This window comes from Sminthopsis crassicaudata, chromosome 1, assembly GCF_048593235.1.
Source record: "Sminthopsis crassicaudata isolate SCR6 chromosome 1, ASM4859323v1, whole genome shotgun sequence".
In the NCBI taxonomy this organism is placed as follows: Eukaryota; Metazoa; Chordata; class Mammalia; order Dasyuromorphia; family Dasyuridae; genus Sminthopsis; species Sminthopsis crassicaudata.
This window is the reverse complement of record NC_133617.1, coordinates 142,711,843-142,732,765: the sequence shown is the minus strand read 5'-3', so window position 1 is coordinate 142,732,765 and position 20,923 is coordinate 142,711,843. Positions and strand designations below refer to the sequence as shown.

The following is a 20,923-nucleotide window of genomic DNA, read 5'->3' as shown; positions in this document are numbered from 1 at the left end:
GGGAATTGGAAATGCTTGCTTCTACTCATACTTTACAGAAGGGTAGTGTAGTAGAAAGAACACCTAATTGGAGTACAAATGGTTCTGCCATTTACCATCTTGAGCAAATCATTTAAACTCTCAAGGTTTGGGTTGCATTATGTGTCAAATGAGGGTGTTGAAACTACTTGATCTCTAGGGTCCCTTCCCAACACTGAGTCCTGTGGCTCTAAGACAACTCTCTCTCTTTGTAGAGAACCATTCATTTAGTGTTGGGAGAGAATGTCGGTTCTCAGCACTACAATGAGGAACCTCAAACACGTGGTTCTTACATTAAGAGTCAGTTGCCCTTTTCCCATCCTTACTATGTGTCCTGTGATTTTGTGTCTACTATGTTTAATATCAAGCTCTCAATATATAGTTGTTATCCGGTTACTAGGTTACAGTTACCTTGGGAAATGTAACAGTTTCCTGATATAGAGACATTTCAGAAATTAACAAAAGACAACAAATATTCTTGAGAATTTCTAGAGCTTTTAGAGCATTGAATAGAATGAAAGATTTCTAGAGTTAATAGCTCTAGGACTAAAAATTTTGTTTTTTAATATAATAACAAATGTAAAACTATTTTCTTCTGGATTTAGAATACTTTCATGACTATTCAGGATTACCATCTGTCCTACCATAACTATTTATATTTATATTTATATTTATATTTCCTGTTAGACCATTTAATTTTGAACTCCTTTCTTTGAAAATTTACTGGTTCAAGGAATAAGTAGTAACTTCTAAAGGAATAGCAGTAGGATCAGAAGAGCCTTCCTCAAGAAGGTAAGACAAACTGAACTTTGAAGGAAACTGAAGAGTCTAAGAAGTGAAGGGAAAGTGTATTCCAGGAATGGGGGATAGCCAGAGCCAAGGCACAAAAATGGAAGAGCTAGTCTTGGTAATGGGAAACCACAAGGCGGCTAGTTAGATTAAAGTATAGTCTGTAGAGTACATGCTGAAGGAAAGTGAAGTCCCCTAAGCCGAACCAAGTACAAAGATCATTATCATCAGTACCATTACCAGTAATTAACTAGTAGATTAATTCTTTGATCCTGACACTTCATTTTTTGAAGTTGAAAATAAGTTAAAAGACAGTCTCACTGAATTGGAAAGAAGAGAGAGAACATTTTAAACTCAAAATATTTTTACTTTTTTAAAATAAAAATGACCTTTTAAACTCATTATTTTTGAATGAAGAGTGGGATTTTATATTTTTTATTCATTTTTGAAACCCTGAATCAATACTTGGACAGGTCCATTTGCAAATGGACTTCTTTCTGGAGATTGACATTGACATGGGTATACTCAGAATTTTTGGAAGCATTGGAATTGTGTTTGGGAATTTTAAAAAGGGCTATCCCTCAATTAAAACAAAAGCACAGGGTTTTTGTTTTATGTCTGCATGTTTATGCCTAATTTTTTTTTTTTTTTTAATACTTCAACTCTCTACTTTCCTTTGGTTGCAGAAAAGCTAGAGGAAGAGTAGTTCTACAATGGAAACTGTGGAAATATAGTGTCCAAACTGCAAGTAAAAAACAACAATATTCATGCATAAATGAAACCTAAAGCAAAGTATAAGACTGAGATAGGGTTCACTCAGTTTCATTTATGCATGTAAACAGTAAGAAGTTAATCTGCTTCCTTTTGGGGTTAAGGTTAAACTTGTACTTCAGTTATGCTGACAGTCAGCTGACTAGCATTCCTAGCTCAACCATAGCTTAAAATAGACACACACAAATATGAAGGAATCTTGTAATTTGGGGCCCACCTACAAAAATAGGTGGTTTATTTGCCACTGTCAGAAATTACTATTGTTTGACTGTAAGGAGAAATAAGAAATATTTATACTGTTATTCTGTTTCTTGAATAAAGTAGCTAGCATTTAAGATATTTTTGTTTGTTTTTCATTTTTTCCCCAACAGGTGTTAGTTAATCTTTGTTCTCTCTACCATTTCTAAGCAGAGCTATTGGCAGATGGCAAGCTATGATCAAACATACTGCATAACAGAGAAAATATGGTGTTTTCCTTTTAAGATGTGACTTTTAAAAGCAGTTTCCCTTTTTCTCTTTCTCTGCCTTAACACAGCAGTTTACAAATAAGTATTTGAACTAGGACTTGTTTAGCATATAATAGTTTAATTTCTTATCTTTTAAATCTCATGATGCATGTAAGGAAAACTCAAAGAGAATTTTAAGATGCCAAATCCAAATTACATATCTAAAAAAAGAATTTTAAGATGCCAAATCCAAATTACATATTAAAGTTGTGACTCTGGCTCTGACCCAAGTAGATTGGGGGAGGAAGGAAGATAGTTCTGTGTTGGTGCTGAATATGAAAGCAGATGCATCTCTATTTGGGCAGGGAGAATGCTAAATGCTATGTGGCTACATAAGGGGTAAAATTGATACCAAACTCTTTGGGGGAGGGGGGAGGGAGAGATGCACATAGTTCCAGACACTGAAAAAAACAGATGGAAAGACTTCAGACAGGTAGTGAAAGCTGGCTCCTCATATCTCTTGATTCTGAGTTTGTTGGGGCTAAAATTGGGCCTCTCTCCTGATTAAACTAAGATCTTATTCTTTTCTTTAAAAAGCTCAATTTCACAAGTATTTTCTGATATAGTATAATCTGTAACATCTCCACTTTCTGTTTGCTTAGATAATTGGATTTACACACTGTTCCCTATTTGTTGTATAATCAACCTTTGGTAGGAAGGAGCTAAGACAGCAGTACAAGAGAAAAATATATATACTTAAGGCTACCTTCCTCCTTAAAAGTAACCAGAGGACCATTTTTATTTTGAATCCCTAAAAGCCATACCCCCAAACTAGAGAAATTTAAGGGAGGTATATATTCTAGTCTGATTAGTCAGAAAATGGGGGGGGGGGGGAAGTGCACAGCATACTAGTTGGTGGCTAGACTGGCCCCAGGAACACCTTTAGGCTGGGCTCTCTTCTATGAAGCAAGTCATTCCTTAGATAATATCTATCCATACTGCCTTCAACTTTAATCTGATTATTTAGACAACTCATACTTAGCTAATGTTGGCATACCCACATCTTACAGAGTAATAAAATGGAAAGTGGCAAAAAAAAAAAATCATACTTCTCAGTAAACTCAGAAAACAAGATTAATATAGAGACATGAATTCAATTTTCAATAAGATTCAATTAGTATTTATACTATTATGAATGTAATTATTCATGAATTCCTTTGTTGAAGAAAATTATAAAGAGATTCCTTTAAGTTGTTTTTTGGTTGGTTTGTTTGGGTTTGTTTGTTTTTTGAAACAAAGCGATCAAAGAAATTAGATCAAATTGCAATTAAGGACATAGGATGTTTAGACCTTCTTGACAAACTAAATGTTAATAAATCACTAAAATTCAATTGCAATCACCCAAAAGTTCTGGAAGAATTCAAAGGTGAAATTGTTGAACAGCTAGCCAATTATATAATCAGTTATTATAAATGGCTACTGCCAAAGAAATAGTGGATGACCAGGAGAACTGAATGTCATATTTTCAGTAAGAGCATTTATACTTTAAAAATAACCAGATGCTATAAATCAGGTCTTAATTTATTATTTGTTGATTGCCTAGATTTAAGAAAGTGATGGAGAAATATGAATACGCAGATTAAATTATTAAATTTGTGTCAAACATGTTGCGCCCTCCCCCCACAGAGAACCCATTGTTAAACATTCACCAGCATACTCCTGCTTCTACCCAGAAAAATCCCCTCAAAGATGTCTTTTGAGTGTCGGAGCTCTCCCTTTCATATTAGACAAAGAGGATGTAGTAAAAATCTACGATAGTAAATTTGACACACGTTTATTAAGCAGCTGCTGGGTTCAAGACATTATGCTAAGCCTTATAGTCTATAGTCAATTCCCAAAGAGCTTGCAATCTAACTGGAGAGATATAACATAGTCAGATATAAGTATATACTAAAAAATTTCTCTCCCAAGAAGGGAGGGAATCAGGAAAGGCCCCAGTGTAGGAGCCCATGCCTGGGCTAAACTTTGTGGAAAGCAAAAAAGGTTCAGGAGGCAGAGAGACAATAAATATAGGGAATAGACTGTTCAAAAGTATATAAGTGGGCAATGGAATAGACCTATAAGAGACAGCAAGTAAGCTAATGAGTCAGAAAAGTATGAATAGGGAATAAAGTGAAATGCAGGGACATAACATAGCTATAACATAACATAAGCAGTTAAAACTCACCTTTCAATATGTACAGGATAAAATGGCTTTAATTCATTTTTACTCCAGTTAATTGTCCCATTAACTATCAGAGGCACTTTAAAATACCCAAACAGCATTAACTATAAGACCAAGAAATTTTACTGTCTTGAGCCCTGCTGCTCTATAAGCAGAGGCTGAGTTAAATGCACAAATGACTGCACACCACCTAACTCACAGTGAACTGTCCATCTCAAACTGGATTCTCTAGCTGAGATGGTGCCCCAACTGCAGAGGCCCTGACATGCTAGCAAAAGGGAACCTTTGTATTGCTGGTTAACTCTGCGGTTATCAGAGAGAGACTTGTTCTTGCCATAAGTCCTTGCATTTTTCTAGTTTTATTTTGTGCCACAGTTCTCTTTTATTGTCCTACTCAGTTTCCCTAAATTGTCCTGATCAGTTTCCCTGAACTGTTCTGCCTCAGTTCCTATTTTTTCTGGTCAATACTGCAACACCACCCCTCCCCTCCTAATCATGATGTTCCAGATAAGGAAAAAGACCTTCTATCTTAGACATATTAGAATGTTGGGTGCCTCTCCCCATTCTGTAATTCTAATGATCAGATGTCCTCCATCCCTCCCCCCACCCTGTCAGAACCGGATTGGTAGTCCTGTGTTCCTGCTCTCAGTGCTCTGACTCTGCCCCTGCCTCGGTCTCTAAGCCATGTATATAGGTCATTGAGAACTCACATTGTTGCTGGATTCTTGGAGACAATAGTCTCATTCAGCCCTGGGACCAAACCATGGATCCATTTGATCCCAGTAAATCTCTCCCTTTCAAATAAAATATTAAAAACTCTCTAATCTCTATCTTGCTTCAGTTTATCTGGCATTACACTTACTATATGCCAGGCACTATGCTAAGAGCTAGAGATATAAATAGAAGGGAAAAGATAGTCTCTGCCCTCAAAGAGGGCAAGAAGGGGATAGGCAAAACACATAAAAGGGAGAGGGAGAGAGGGGTAGGGGAAGAGAAAGAAAGCCCTGAAGGAGCATGATTTGGAAATCTGAAGAGTCAGAACCTAGAGGGGAATGAAGAATAGTTAAGATCCCTCGCCAAAAAAGAGGTTCCTAAAGAAACTTACCAGTGGAAGAGGGAGACTGGGATGGTGCAAGGATTGTCCAAGGTGAAGAGGCCCCAGGCGCGAAGGGAAGTTGCAGTGTCAAAATTAAGATGAGGCATGGTGGCAAAATCCAAAAAGTCAGAAGCAAAACCAGGAGGGAAAAGACCAAAACCACGAAGTCCCTTCAGCAAGCATCTTGCATTCTTTAGGGAAGGAAACAACATAGACATATATAAGTAAACACATTTTCATTATGCCTGGAGCTGTGTTTTCATTGTTGTGAAGAACTCACACAGGGGAATCTTCCACCAAAGCAGATCAACAACTTTATAGTCTAAAATCTTAGTGAATTATTTCAGGCATTGAGAGCTTAAGTGATTTCTCCAGGGTCACATAATGAATATCAAAGAGAAGAATTTAACCCAGATTTTCCCAATTCCAAAGACTGCTCTCTTACTATCCCACACTATATAAAGACTAGATAATATAGGTGAGTCATTTGTAGCTGCAGATATCAGGAAAAAGCTCAGATCAGAGGTTGGTACTTGAGCTAATCTGTGGATAGCTAGTAATACTAAAAATTGGAGGTGGAGACAGTACTCTTGGAGTATGAGGGACAGACTGGGCAAAGTCACAGAAACAGGACATGGAATGCTGTGTGTAAGAAACAGCAAGTAGCCAATGTAACTGGAGCCTAGAGTATATGAGAAGGACAGTAATGTATCATAATAAAGGAAATACCAAAGGTTCCCTCTGGCCTCTAGGATAAAATGTAAATTCCCCAGTTTGACCTCGAAACTCACCACGATCTAACTCCAGCTTGCTTTTTAAGGCTTTACATAGCCCAGCCCAAATGGTCTGCTTCCTGTTCTCCACACACAGCATTCCATCTTGCACCTCCCATCTCCTGCCTTGTTATGGATTTCCTCCTGTGCTCATTTCTGCCTTTTAAAATCTCTAGCTTCCAGATACTGAACTCATTGAAAAAGCACTTGAGTACAGTGCCTAGCACACAATATCTATTTGGTGCTTGTTGACTGATCAATTGTTGATAAATATGAATATCAATGAACATACCACAAGTTTCACATATGTAATTGTATGACTACAGAAAAACATAAGGAAAGGAGGAATAACCCAATTTTTTGCTTCCTCGACTTCATTATAAAATTTCTCTCTCATCATTCTCCATCACCAATTTCTTTTCACACCAAGAAGATATAATGATTAGTATGTTTGAATCCAGTAACATAATTTATTATAGATGGTATAACATTTAGTTTGGTTTTATGTCTTACCCAAACTATAATGACCCAATAGTAAAATTTTAAAAGCCAAACCAAAAATTATTGAAAGCTCCAAAGAGCTTTTGTTTGCATGATTTAATAGCTATCAATATTTACTTTGCTATAAATTAAAATTGATAATTAAAAAATATTTCATTAATTCATTTAAAGACAACAGTAACAAACCCATTACATGTTAGCATAAAACTTATTTTATGAAAAATAACTATTTTCAAAGTAAAATAAATGAAAAAATAAATAAGAATAAAATCTCTAGCTTCCTTCAAGGTCAAACACAAGTGCTTCCTTCTATATATAATCTATCCTATTCTCATGAGTGTCAAGGTGCTATGTCTTTAATTTGTATATACTCTGGACTAAATTTTATATGTGCAAGTTGTTTTCTTCTAATAAAATAAAATTTCTTTCCTTGTGGGGATTGGTTTTTGTTTGTTTGTTTGTTTGTTGTTGTTGTTCCAAGTACTCTGCATAAAGTACATAGCAGATGCTAAATACATGCTTAAATTTAATTGAGCTGAAAGGTAGGCTACAGCCAGATTGTGGAGAAGTTTAAATGATGAACAGAAGAGTCAGATTCTAAAGAGCCTGTGGAGTTTCTGGAATAGGGGACTGCCATGATCAGACCTGTGCTTTAACAATATTGTTTTGACAGCTGTGTGAAAAATGGGGATTGGAGGGGAGAGAATGGCAGTAAAGAGACCCATTAGGAGGCAATCACAATACTGTAGTCTTGGGATGATGAAGGCTTGAACTACATTAATGACTTTGTGAGTTAAGAAAAGGAATTGGGTTCAAAAGACATTGTAGAGTAGAAAATTAGCAACTAATTTGATATGTGGAGTGAGAGAGTATGAAGCATCCTGGACTACTCCAAGGTTGCAAACAGATGAGTGAAAAGATGCAGACAGTCTGAAGCTATAACCCTTTGTCACTTTAAGAAAATGTGGAAATTGTCTAAAAGGTAAAACAAAAATGATGTCTGGGATATAGAGATTTCTTTGTGTGAACTCCATTTTGAAAAGAGAAAGGCTGAGTATAGATGAAATTATAGTTTATAAAATGACAATATATGGTTTTTGAAATCTCTTATATTTAGAATTGTTCTGTTGAAGGCAGTTTTCAGGAGAAGAAATTAAAACTATCAAAAGTCATATAAAAATGCTATAAACAACTAGTAAGTAGAGAAATACATATTTTAAAAGTTCTGAGTTATTACTACACCTATGAGATTGGCCACCATGACAGAAAAGAAAAATGAAAAATGCTAGAGATAATGTGGGGAAATGGGTACAGTAATGCACTTATGGAGAAGTTGTAAATTGATTCATTCATTCTGGAGGACAATCTAGAATTATACTCAAAATGCAACATACAAAACTGTGCATACCCTTTGACCCAGTAATACCACTACTAGATCTATCTTCCAAAGAGATCAGAGGAAAAGGAACTATGTGTACAAAAATATTCAAGCAGCTCTTTTAGTGGTGGCAATGAACTGGAAATTGAGGGGATACCCATTAGTGGGGAATGGCTGAACAAGTTATGATATGTGATCATTCTATAAGAAATGACAAGAGGGACAGCTTCAGAAGAACCTGGAGTTACATGAACTGATGAAAAATGAAATGAACAGAACCAAAAGAATATTGGACATTATAAAAGTAATATTGTAATAATGATCAACTAAGAAAGATTTAGCTACTCTGATCAAAACAATGATCAATGCAATGACAATTCTGAAGGACTCATGATGAGAAAGAACTAATGAACTTTCCATATAGAAGCATCTTTTTTTGTTGTTGTTTTCTTTATTTTTCTTGCTTTTTGGCATCATGGTAATTTCTTATTAAATCCAATTTTTATTCTTAGTTCCTTTCTTCTTAACAAGCTTATTTCTTAAATTTACTTTTCTCCTCATAATCCTTATCAATGTTTTCTAAATTACTAACAGTGTCATCAGTTCCCATGCAAATCACCAGATTTGTGGTAGTGTCTAACCTGGTTGAAGCATGACAAATCTCAGGAAGCTCTGTTTCAGGGCCTAGATATGGGTTCTGCAAAGAAGAAATATTTTTCTATTATTTTTGTGGAATCAACAAACAGTTGCCTTATTAGTCAGAAGGAACCATCCATCACCACTATGTCTCTTCTTCCTCAGGTCATTCCTGAATGACTTTATCTACAGGTTACTGAAGATAACATCATTTCTAGGTAAAGGAGGAGCTACTTCCCCTGAGATGGTTCAACTTCCTCATAGGAGAACAGATTCATAAATATCATGTAGTTCCAATGTTTGTTTGTTTTTTGGTTTGGTCATTTTTCAGCCACATCTGACTCTCCATGACCCCTTTTGAGTTTTTCTTGGCAGGATTTTGAAGTGGTTTGCCATTTCCTTCTCTGTTTCATTTTGCAGAGGAGGAAACTGAGGCAAACGGGGTAAAGTGACTTGCCCAGTGTCTTGACTACAGGCCCAGGATTCAATCCATTGTGTTATCTAATTGGACACTTAGTTCCAAATATTCCCTTCTTTTTCTGCATCCCATTCTTCTCCTCTCCAACCTTCTATTGTAGTTTGGAAGTTTCTTCTGTCTCTTCATATCTTTTTTCTTCCTTTTTTTCTCTTTAAAGCAGTTCTTCCTTTTAAAAAAAATTTCATTTTCCTTGGAGATTAGAGATGTGTTCCTTCCTGGAGCATTTTCAGCTTTTAATCTAGGAGATGAGATGAGATCATTCTTTGTATATGTGAAGGTGTTACTTGGTACTGACAAAAACATAAACATTGCATGCCCTCTGCAGGTCACTGCAGAATTCTCCTTGCCCTTCGTATTAGCTTGGAGATTATTTAATTTATTCTGATTGAGGTTGGAAAGAAGAATTAGTAGCCATGGATGAAATTTGAAGGCAGATGATTCAATGTAAAAATAATAATAAATAAATAAACATTAACAACAGCACAGCTTCGGAGTTAGTGCATTCCAACACGGACCTGAACAGAATACTCCAAACCTGAGGTTTTCAAATGGAAACCAAATGATCATGTGTTAAAGATGTAGAAGGGATTTTGGTTCAAACAGACTTTGAACAATGAGTCCCACCATCCTTCCAATCTTGAGATTCTGCAATTCCTTACTGAAATAGCACTAGAACTGGAAGTAATTTCAGAAATCATTTAGTCTGACTAATCTATTTATTTAATGCTATACTAATCAACCTCCAAAGAAACTATTTTACTGACCTAGAAAAAATAACAACAAAATTCATCTGGAAAAACAAAAGATCAAGAATTTCAAGGGAACTAATGGAAAAAAAAAAAATCGAATGAAGGTGACCTACCTATACCTGATCTAAAACTATATTATAAAGCAGCAGTCACCAAAACCATTTGGTACTGGCTAAGAAAAAGAGTAGTTGATCAGTGGAATAGGTTAGGTTCACAGGACAAAATAGTCAATAACTATAGCAATCTAGTGTTTAACAAACTCAAAGATCCTAGCTTTTGGGATAAGAACTCACTATTTGACAAAAATTGCTGGGAAAATTGGAAATTAGCATGACAGAAACAAGGCATTGACCCACACTTAACACCATACACCAAGATAAGATCAAAATGGGTTCATGATCTAGACATAAAGAATGAGATTATAAATAAATTAGAAGAACATAGGATAGTTTACCTCTCAGACCTGGAGGAGGAAGGAATTTGTGACTAAAGAAGAATTAGAGATCATTATTGTTCGCAAAATAGATAATTTTGATTATATTACATTAAAAAGTTTTTGTATAAACAAAACTAATACAGACAAGATTATCGGAGAAGCAATAAGCTGGGGAAACATTTTTACATTCAAAGGTTCTGATAAAGACCTCATTTCCAAAATACATAGAGAATTGACTCAAATTTATAAGAAATCAAGCCATTCTCCAATTGATAAATGGTCAAAAGATGTGAACAGACAATTTTTAGATGGAGAAATTGGAACTATTCCTATAAAAAAGTGTTCCAAATCACTACTGATCAGAGAAATGCAAATTAAGACAACTCTGAGATACCAGTACACACCTGTCAGATTGGCTAAGATGACAGGAACAAATAATGATGAATGTTGGAGGGGATGTGGGAAAACTGGGCCACTGATACATTGTTGCTGGAACTGTAAATGAATCCAACCATTTTGGGGAGCAATTTGGAACTATGCTCAAAAAGTTAGCAAACTGTACATACCCTTTGATCCAGCAGTGTTACTACCGGGCTTATATCCCAAAGAGATCTTAAAGAAGGGAAAGGGACCTGTATGTGCAAGAATATTTGTGGCAGCCCTCTTTGTAGAGGCTAGAAACTGGAAACTGAATGGATGCCCATCAATTGGAGAATGGCTGAGTAAAATTATGGTATATGAATGTTATGGAATATTATTGTTCTGTAAGAAATGACCAGCAGGATGATTTCAGAAAGGCCTGGAGAGGCTTACATAAATTGATGCTGAGTGAAATGAGCAGAACCAGGAGATCATTATACACAGCAACAAGAAGATTATATAATGATCAATTCTAATGGACATGGTTCTCTTCAACAATGAGATAATTCAAACTAGTTCCAATTGTTCGGTAGTCATCTACACTTATAGAGAGGACTGTGGGAAATGAGTATAAACCACAACATAGCATTTCCACTCTTTTTGTTGTTGTTTGCTTGCATTTTTGTTTTCCTTCTCAGGTTTTTTTCTTTCTTTCTAGAACAAATTTTTTTTTTGTACAGTAAGATAACTGTATAAATATGTATACATATTGTATTTAACATATACTTTAACATGTTTAACATGTATTGGACTACCTGCCATCTGGGGGTGGAGGTGGGAGGAATGAGGGGAAAATTTGGAACAGAAGGTTTTGCAAGAGTCAATACTGAAAAATTACCCATGCATATGTTTTGTAAATAAAAAGCTATAATAATAGTAGTAATAATAATAAAAGAACAACAAAAAAGTAAATCATTTAGTCTGACCTGACTTCATTTTATAGATGAGGAAACTGAGGCCTGAGGCCTAAAGAGTTACGGATTTGCCCAACATCATCACATAGCTAGTATCAGAGGCAGGATTGAACCCAAATCCTTTGACTCCAAGGTCAATACTCAACAACTTTAAGGAAATTTTAACAACACAAATAAGCAAATATTCTTAAATAACATCTATGAATAGGGAATCGACTCTTTAATGTAAAACCCTAGAAATCTAGCCATTGATTTATGTAAAATGGAAAAAAAAAAAAAAAAAATGAAGGTAATGGAAGAGATAGCAGGCCTCTAAAATCCAAAAACTATGGTCACACTTGAGAGAGATATATAAGACCTCAGCTGCCTCATACAAGAATTATTTAAAAAACAAAACAAAACAAAACAAAAACAAAGCAAAACAAAACCAAAACCCAAACACACATTAGAAGCAACCCAAAATGGAACCATACTTGGGTGGGGATAATAGGGTTCCCTGATATTATATGGCTATAACTAGGGACTAGATACCTATATTGGAAAAATTCTAAATTAGGAACACAACCAGATTTTAAGGATCTCAATTCCAATGTAAACTCGACATCTTACTACTAGGATAACTCTGGACAAATTCTTTAACCCCTTTAGGCCTCAATTTATTCATCTGTAAAATAAAAGGATTGAATTAAAAGGCCTTTCAGAGACTTTACAACCCTAATCTCCAAAATCTCTTCTTACTCATTATGTTAATCTGGATTGTGAATTGCTGCAAATCAGGGACTCTTAAATTTTTTTGTGCATGGACCCTTTTGGCAATCTGTTAAAGTCTATGAACTACTCAGAATCATATTTTTAAATAATACATAAAATAAAACACCTGAGATTGAAGAGGAACTATTTATACTGTAATAGTTATTCAAATATTTTAAAAATCAGACCCTAATTTGAGAATCCCTGTTTTACACAAGGAACCTACTCCCCAAATATCTCTCTGACTTCCAGGGTGTAATACCAAAAATTACACTGGTGATTTATTCTTTTGTGCTTTAAAGACCATGGTCTTTAAGAAGTTCCTATTAGGGTCAATTAGTATACATACTTCACAAATTATTTCCAAAAATTGAGAAAAAAAGCACCCTATCAGAATTCTTTTATCAGACAAATATAATCAATACCTAAATAACAACAACAAAAAAAAAGATAAAACACAGAAAGAACACTATTGGCTAATATAATTAATGAACACTTACTTGGGAATTTTAAACAAAATCTTATTAAACAGATTACAGTGTTTTATCCCAGAAATAATTCATTATAACTAAGATTTATACCTACTTCAGCATTAGGAAAATAATCAATACAATCAATTATATTGAAAACCAAAACTAGATGATCATCTCAATAGAAGCAGGAAAAGCCTATGAAATCAAAGGACAGCACTATTTTTATTTTTAAAAAAACTAAACTATAGACATAGAGAGATATTTTTTAAGACCATAAAAAGCATTGATCTAAAATCAAAAGTAAGCATCATATGCAATGGGAATATTCTAGAACCTTTTCCAATAAATATGGGAGTGAAGCAAGGGTGCCTATTCTCCCTCTTACTATTTGGTATATTATTGCAAAAGCTAGCAAGAGAATTAAGACAAGAGCCAAATGTTAAAGGCACAAAAATAGGTAAAGATGAAATAAAACCAGTTGCTGATGATATATCCATATATTTGAAAAATCTTAGAGAATCAGCAAAGTTGCTAATTGAGACTATTAATAACTTCTGAAAATAGGCCACAAAATAAATCCTCAAAAATCAACAGCATTGCTCTTATAATAATAATAACCCAAGAAGCATTAATAGAAAGGGAAATCCCATTCCAAATAATTATAAAATGCATAAAATATCTGAGGATTGATCTACCTAGGAATGCAAAAGATTTGTATACAAAGCACTTCTTAAATAAATAAAAAACATTAAAATTGCTGGAGAAATATTCAGTTCTTATGACAAAGCTATGCTAGTATAATAAAAATGACAATACTATCAAGATTTATGTTAATTATACCAATCAATTATAGAGTTTGATAAAATAACAAAATTCATTTGGAAAAACAAAAGCTATAGAACATCAAGAGAAATGATAAAAAGTAGGAATAAAGGGGAAATAACTTTTAGATCTCAAATTCTATTATAAAGTGGCAATCTTTAAAACTATCTGATATTGGTTTACAAATAGAAATAGATCAATGGAACAAACTAGACAAAAGAGAATAAAAAACAATAAAACTCAACTCAGTATTTGATAAATTAGAAATCAAAAATTAACCAGGAGAAAACTCCTTATTGGATAAAAACTGCTAGAAAAACTGGAAAGCCATCTAATAAAAATTAGGCTTAGATCTACATCTTACAGATTATTCCATAATACATTCTAAATGGATATATATGACCTCATCTCCAATAGTCCTGATATGTATCTGGCCACTGGACCCAAATGACTCTAGAAGGGAAAGTGAGGCAGGTGACCTTGAACAGAGCTCCATCACTTAAATCCAACTCACTTGCATGTCATGGTATCACCTCCCTGATGTCATGGTCCTCTTCTAGAAAGAGGACTAACAACAACTCTATTTATAGAGCTGGCCCACAAAAGATAATACTAGAGCAAAATTAGAAGAGAAACAAATTAAATACCTCTCACAAAGATATATTCTTAATCAAACAAAAGATAAAAACAATTACAGAAGATAAAATGAATGACTATTTACATGAAAACTGAAAGGCTTGGGAATAGATAAAATTAATGTATCTAGAACAAGAAAGGAAGTAGTCAAATAGGGGAGAAATCCTGTAAAATTCCACTGATAAAAGTTTGGTATCCAAGGTGAAGAGGCAGGTAGGGGGAACAATGGATAAAATACAGGTAAATTAGACTCATCTTCCGGAGTTCAAATCTCATCTCAGATACTTACTAGCTGTGTTGCTCTAGGAAAATCACTTAAACCTGTTTACCTCATTTTTCTCATCTGTAAAATGAACTGGAGAAGGAAGGAGAGTGGCAGACCACTGCAATATCTTTGCCAAGAAAGCCTCAAATGGGATCAAAAAGAATTGGAGACCACTAAAAAAAACTAATAAACAATAACAACAAATCCAAGATGTATAAACAATAAATAGTTAATCCTCAACATTCCTGCATTTAACTTTCCTAACTTCAAAAATTCATGTGATTTTTATTAACCTCATTTTCATTTTTGTTTTGGCAACTGAGCATATTCCCAGCTATGCACTATAAAGAAAAAAAAAAAAAAAGAGGCATGATGCGCACAAGTTTATATTCACAAAACGGAGCAAAGTATTCATAAAAGTATACACCATCTCCTCCAGAGTGTGCTGAAATAACCTTTCAGGTATGAGAGAATTGAAAAAAAAATTGGACTAGTGGCTAAGTTTGTGGATAAATGAGATAGGTAGTCCAATCCATTTTTTTCAATGAGTGTCCCACTTCCCTGGCTGTCTGTGTTGTCCCATCTGTGGAGGAATCCTTTTCTGGCTTAAAAATTGCAGTTCATGAGTATAATTCTTCAGAGAAAATGGTGAAACTTCAATGAAAAAGATGATTTTCAAGCATTCATGATGAAAAAAACCAGAGCTGAAAAGGAAATCTGATTTTCAAATACAGGTCTCAAATGAAGCATAAGCAGGTAATCAGGAAAGTGATATCATAAAGGAGTTAATAAGTTTACTTGTTTACATTCCTACATAAGAGGATGATATTTGTAACTCATGAGCACTTTCTCATTATTGTGGCAGTTAGAAGTATTATAGACAGTGGACACAGGTGTAAATTGAATGTGAAGAGATAATAACCAAGAGGAAAAAAAAGGATTAGAGGAATATATCGGGAGAAAGGGAAAGGGAGAAATGGAATGGTATAAATTATCTGCTATAAAAAGAGGCAAGAAAAAAGTCTTAAGTGGAGGGGAAGAGGAGGAAGAGATTTCCTCAAAGAGGAAATAACATACACACTAGGTAAAGAAATCTATCTTACCCTGCAGGAAAGCAGGAGGAAATGGAATATGGTAAGTGGGGAGGATAATGGAAGAGAGGGCATATTGGGGAAAGGAGTGGTCAATGGCAAAACACTTTTGAGGAGGGACAGAGTGAAAGGAGAGAGAGAATTGACTAAATGGGGGAAAATACAGTTAGCAAAAATAATTGTAAAGAGAATTGTGAAACAAGTTTCTCTATGAAGCCCTCATTTCTTAAACAAAAAGGGAATTGAGTCAATTTTTTAAAATTTTAAAAATAAAAAAAACAAGAACCAACTAATAAAGACCTTTCACCAGAGATTCTAGTTACTTTCAGAATGACAGAAGATAGCAAAATATTGTTCTTCAAATGTCCCAAAAATGTCATCCTGAGTGTGCTCAGAGCATAGGCTGGGGAAGGAAGGGTGACTATAGAAACTAATTTATTGGATAAAGTCAGTGAAAATTATGAGGGCTATTTCTGTTGCCCAGTAAATAACAAATGAGTTACTTCCTACCTAGTTACTTCCCAGTACTCCTGCTAATATTTCTTTCTTAAAGGAAAATAGTTTATAAAATGAATTCATTTATTCAGTGTCACACCAATCAAACTTCTAAGAAATTACTTTATACATAGAGAAAAAAATGACAAAATTCATATGGAAGAACTAAAGAGCAAGAATTTAGAGGGAATTAATGAAAAAAAAATGCAAAAAAAGGTAGTCTAGCTATATGAGACCTAATTATGTTATATTATAAAGCAGCAAGTACCAAAACCATTTGGTACTGGTTAACAAATAGTGTAGGAGATCAATGGAATAGATTAGGTTCACAAGACACAATAGTCAAACACTATAGTAATCTAGTGTTTGATAAACCCAAAGACTCTAGCTTCTAGAATAAGAATTCACTATTTGACAAAAATTGCTGGGAAAATTGGGAAATAATAGGGCAAAAACTAGGCATTGACCAATACCTAATATCCTACACCAAGATAAGGTCAAAATGGGTTCATGAATGAGACATAAAGGGTGATAGTATAAGCAAATTAGGAGAACAAGGTAGTGTACCTTTTGGATCTGGGGAGACAAGGAGTTATAGCCAAAAAAGAACTAGAGAACATTATGAACCATGAAATGGATGATTTTTATTATATCAAGTTAAAAAGGTTTTGTATAAACAAAATCAGTACAGCCGAGATTAGAAGGAAAACAGAAAACTGGGGGAAAATTTTATATCCAAAGGCTCTGATAAAGGCCTCATTTCTAAAACATTTATAAGAATACAAGCCTTTCTCCAATTGATAAATGGTCGAAGAATATGAATAATTTTCAGACAAATAAAAGCCATGAAAAACTGCTCCAAATCACTATTGATTAGAGAAATGCAAATTAAGACAACTCTGACTTATAGTGACAACACTATATAACTTTCATATTGGCTAAGATGATAGGAAAAGATAATAATAAATATTGGAGTAGAAAACTAGGACACTAATACATTGCTGATGGACTCGTGAACTAATCCAACCATTTTGGAGAACAATTTGGAACTAGATCCAAAGGATTATAAAACAGTGCATACCCTTTGATCCAACATTCTCACTACGGGGTCTGTATCCTAAGATATTATTTAAAAAGGAAAAGGACCCACATGTGCAAAAAGTTTTTAGCAGACTTTTTTGTAGTGGCAAGGAACTGGAAATTGGGTGGATGCCCATCAGTTGGGAAATGGCTAAATAAGTATGTTATCGAATATTATTGTTTCATAAGAAAAGATCAGCAGGATGATTTCAGAAAGCCCTGGAGAGACTTACATGAACTGATGCTAAATGAAGTGAGTAGAACCAAGAGAACATTGTATACAAGAAGATTATGTGATGATCAGCCACATCTGATGGATGTGGCTCTTTTCAACAATAAGGTGATTAAAGCCAATTCCAATAGATTTGTGATGGAGAAAGCCTTTTGAATCCAGAGAGAGGACTATAGGGACTCAATGTGGATCACAACATAGTAATTTCACCTTTTTTGTTGTTTATGTTGTTTGCTTGCTTTTTTTTTTTCTAATTTTTCTTCCTTTTTGATCTGATTTTTCTTATGTAGCATGATAAATGGATAAATGTTTGGAAAGATTGCACATATTTAAATTATATTGGATTACTTGCTGTCTAGGGAAGAAAGGAGGGAAGAAGGAAGGAGAAAAATTTGGAACGCAAGGTTTTGCAAGGGTGAATGTTGAAAACTATCTTTGCACGTGTTTTGAAAATAAAAAGCTATTATAATCTTCAAAAAATGATTTCACTTGTCTAACTTATTTTTTTCCTATTTCCTTTGGCTTTTTTTTCTTTTTCTCTTGGATGTTTAAAGATTCAAAAAAACAATTTTTTAAAAAACCATTATTAGTAGTGCTTTTTAATGAGAGTTTATTTTTGTTATTGTGCTTAAGTTTCCTTATGTTTTTATGCTAGATATTACTGTGGATTGCTTGTTATCCTCAGAATCTTAAAAGGAATTATTAACATAGTTGTGGCTTTCTCTCTTTAAAATAAATCCCATTTTACTTGGAATTTATATTTCCTCAAGGAAATCTTTTTCCATATACACATAATGGTATTTTGCATAATAAATATTTTAATCAAATATGTGATCAAAAATATTTTCCATTTCAGTTCTTTTATTTATTTAATGGATTCATTTTACACAGTCTTTTTTGGAAGGAGACAAATTTGAAATAAAGACAGTGAAAAATGAGAATAATTTCTTGGTCTTCTGGCTTATGAAATAAGCTTATGAAATTTTAATCTATTTATACAGAGTATTGCACAGTTATAGCTTAAAAACTAATTTTTAATAGTATGTGATCATTTTAAAAGTACACTTGAAGTGAACTCTCCTCTTTGTGCCTTTGTTTCCCAAGAGGTTAAGGTTTTTCATCATATCCTGAAGAAGTTGTTTAGTTTCTAATGGGATCATAGGAAAGGCTGAAAGACTTTACAGAGTCCTTCTAATCTAGCCTTTCATTTTCCAGAAGAGGAAATGGAGACACAGAAAGGTTAAACATCTTGCTCACAGTCACACAGGAAATAAGTTTCAGCGATGGAATATGAATCTAAGTCCTTTGACCCCAAAGGCACTGTTGTTTCCATTGACCACAAATTACCAGTCTTATCTTTTTTTTCCCTTCCCTTCTTAAGCTAGGTGTTCTGACTTCGTGTGCAAGCCCAAGTCAGGTAACATTTAGGGAATGGCTCCTGCCTTTACAATGGGCATCTAAAAACTGATGGGCTGAGATTCCCTCGTGTCAAGCTCTTCTTTTCTTTTTTTTCCCTTTTCTTTCCTTTCTTTCTTCTCTTTCTTTTCTTCTAATTTTCTTTCCTTTCTTATTTTTCTCCCTTTCTTCAGTGTCTATCCTTTCTCAGATTGGAAGTGCTACCAACAGTCACTCATAAGCCCAATCCTGCTGTTGATCCACATAAAATCTTTAACATGTTCCATTACCAATCTAAGTTAGTCCTTAATTAATCCTTAGGCAGCCTGTTATCTCTCTAATCACAAAATCTTAACATATATTATCAGAATTAGTATGAACACCCAGTTGGCTTTAACACCTACCCCCACCCCGCCATCCCATCCCCCGTAGCTCGAAACTCCCAAGCTCAGGCAATCCCTCAGGTTTAGCCTCTCCTAGTATCAATAATTAAGAAACTATTCCACCATACACCCAACGTCAAGCTCCTTTCCTAGAATAAGTGCTTCCATACCTGTTATTCAAATTCTTTGAATGGCTGCTAACTCAGTTATTCAAATTCCACCCAAATCCTAGACCTTTTCTTGCCTGGTATTTTTGCCTTGAGCCCTGGGCCCACAGTGGATCAATCTTTCTTCTTATCTGTTCCTTCTTACCCTATCTTCTAGATTTTACTACTCATCAGATAAATCACCAATTTCATAGTCTTCCTCTTTCCTGGTGACACTAGCACATTTATTCTCCATCCTCATTATTTTAGCCACTGGTTGATTATACTGTGAATTCTGCATGAGTACAAGGACATTCTAAGAAGGCTGTGATCTTGATTTGACAGCTGCTTCCACTAGCGGCCTTACATCGTTTTCCCTCAGTATAGTAACTGCAAGCCTAATTCCTATTTAATATCTTTGTAACTTCATTGAGGATATGGCAATGACACACAAAAGTGTGTCAGTTTTCTTTGAAGCTTTCTTTCTCCCCTTTTAAGTTCTCATGGCTCATTCTTTATATCTCTATTATTTATTTCCATACTTTCTTCTTCCTTTTTGTTTATATTATATATTATTATTAACAATATATAATTTTATGTTAGGCATTATAATAAGATTCTGATATTATTACATATAGTTATGTTCTTATGTGTAATAATGTATGTTACTATAAGGCATATTATTTATATTATAATTACATATATATATGTAATCAATAATATATAGGAGCAGCTAGACGGTGCAGTGGATAAAGTACCAACCCTGAAGTCAGGAAGACCAGAGTTCAAATCTGGCTTCAGACACTTCCTAGCTGTGTGACCTTGGGTTTTATTTAACCCAAACTGTCTCAGCCAAAATATATATATATGTATGTATGTATAGATGGATGGATGGATATATAGTTGCATCTCCTTGGAAGCTAAGTGGCCTAGTGGATAGAGTGCTGGACCTGGAAAACTTTTCATGAGTTCAAATCTGGCCTCAGATACTTACTAGCTGAGTGACCCCAGGCAAATCACCTAACTATACTTGCCTCAGTTCCTCATTTGTAAAATGAGCTGTAAAAGGAAATGGCAAGCCACTCTAGTATCTATGCCAAGAAAACCCCATAGTTTGTAAGGGTCCTAAGGAGTCAGACATGTCTGAAAAATAAATGAAGAACAACTCATCTCTCTAATAGAGTTAATTAATTAATTAATAAACTCCTTGAAATATTGAAGACGTAGTTATGTGATGATATTGTAATATATTATCTCAACTTTAATTTTATATATGTATATATACACATGTGTATGTGTGCATACATATATCCATACACATATATATTTCAATCTTCACCAGCCTAAAGGATCAAAGAAAGGGGAGATATATTTGATGATCAGGATGATTGAAATCAATCAGGATAATTGATTTCAAGTACAAACTGGAAATGCCTCTTGAGGAGACACTTCTCTCCCCAGTCCCTAATTCTGATGAAAAGGCCTAGCTTGGACTATAGAATGTCTTTCACATGGTGAATTTCAAT

At 34.4% G+C, this 20,923-nt stretch overlaps 1 protein-coding gene across 11 annotated transcripts in view; it reads right to left on the bottom strand.

Moving 5' to 3' along the window:
* STK3 (serine/threonine kinase 3) overlaps nt 1–20,923 on the bottom strand; it is a 502,315-nt gene that overhangs the window by 474,106 nt on the left and 7,286 nt on the right. For 9 of the 11 annotated variants that reach the window (XM_074268483.1, XM_074268592.1, XM_074268524.1 and 6 more), the window contains one exon: nt 5,354–5,535. In XM_074268483.1, coding sequence (XP_074124584.1) covers nt 5,354–5,451 — 98 coding nt within the window. In that variant the 5' untranslated portion in view covers nt 5,452–5,535. Of the gene's footprint in view, nt 1–5,353; nt 5,536–8,637; nt 8,689–20,923 lie in introns of those variants that run through there. The other 2 variants (XM_074268514.1, XM_074268558.1) reach the window with 1 other exon arrangement.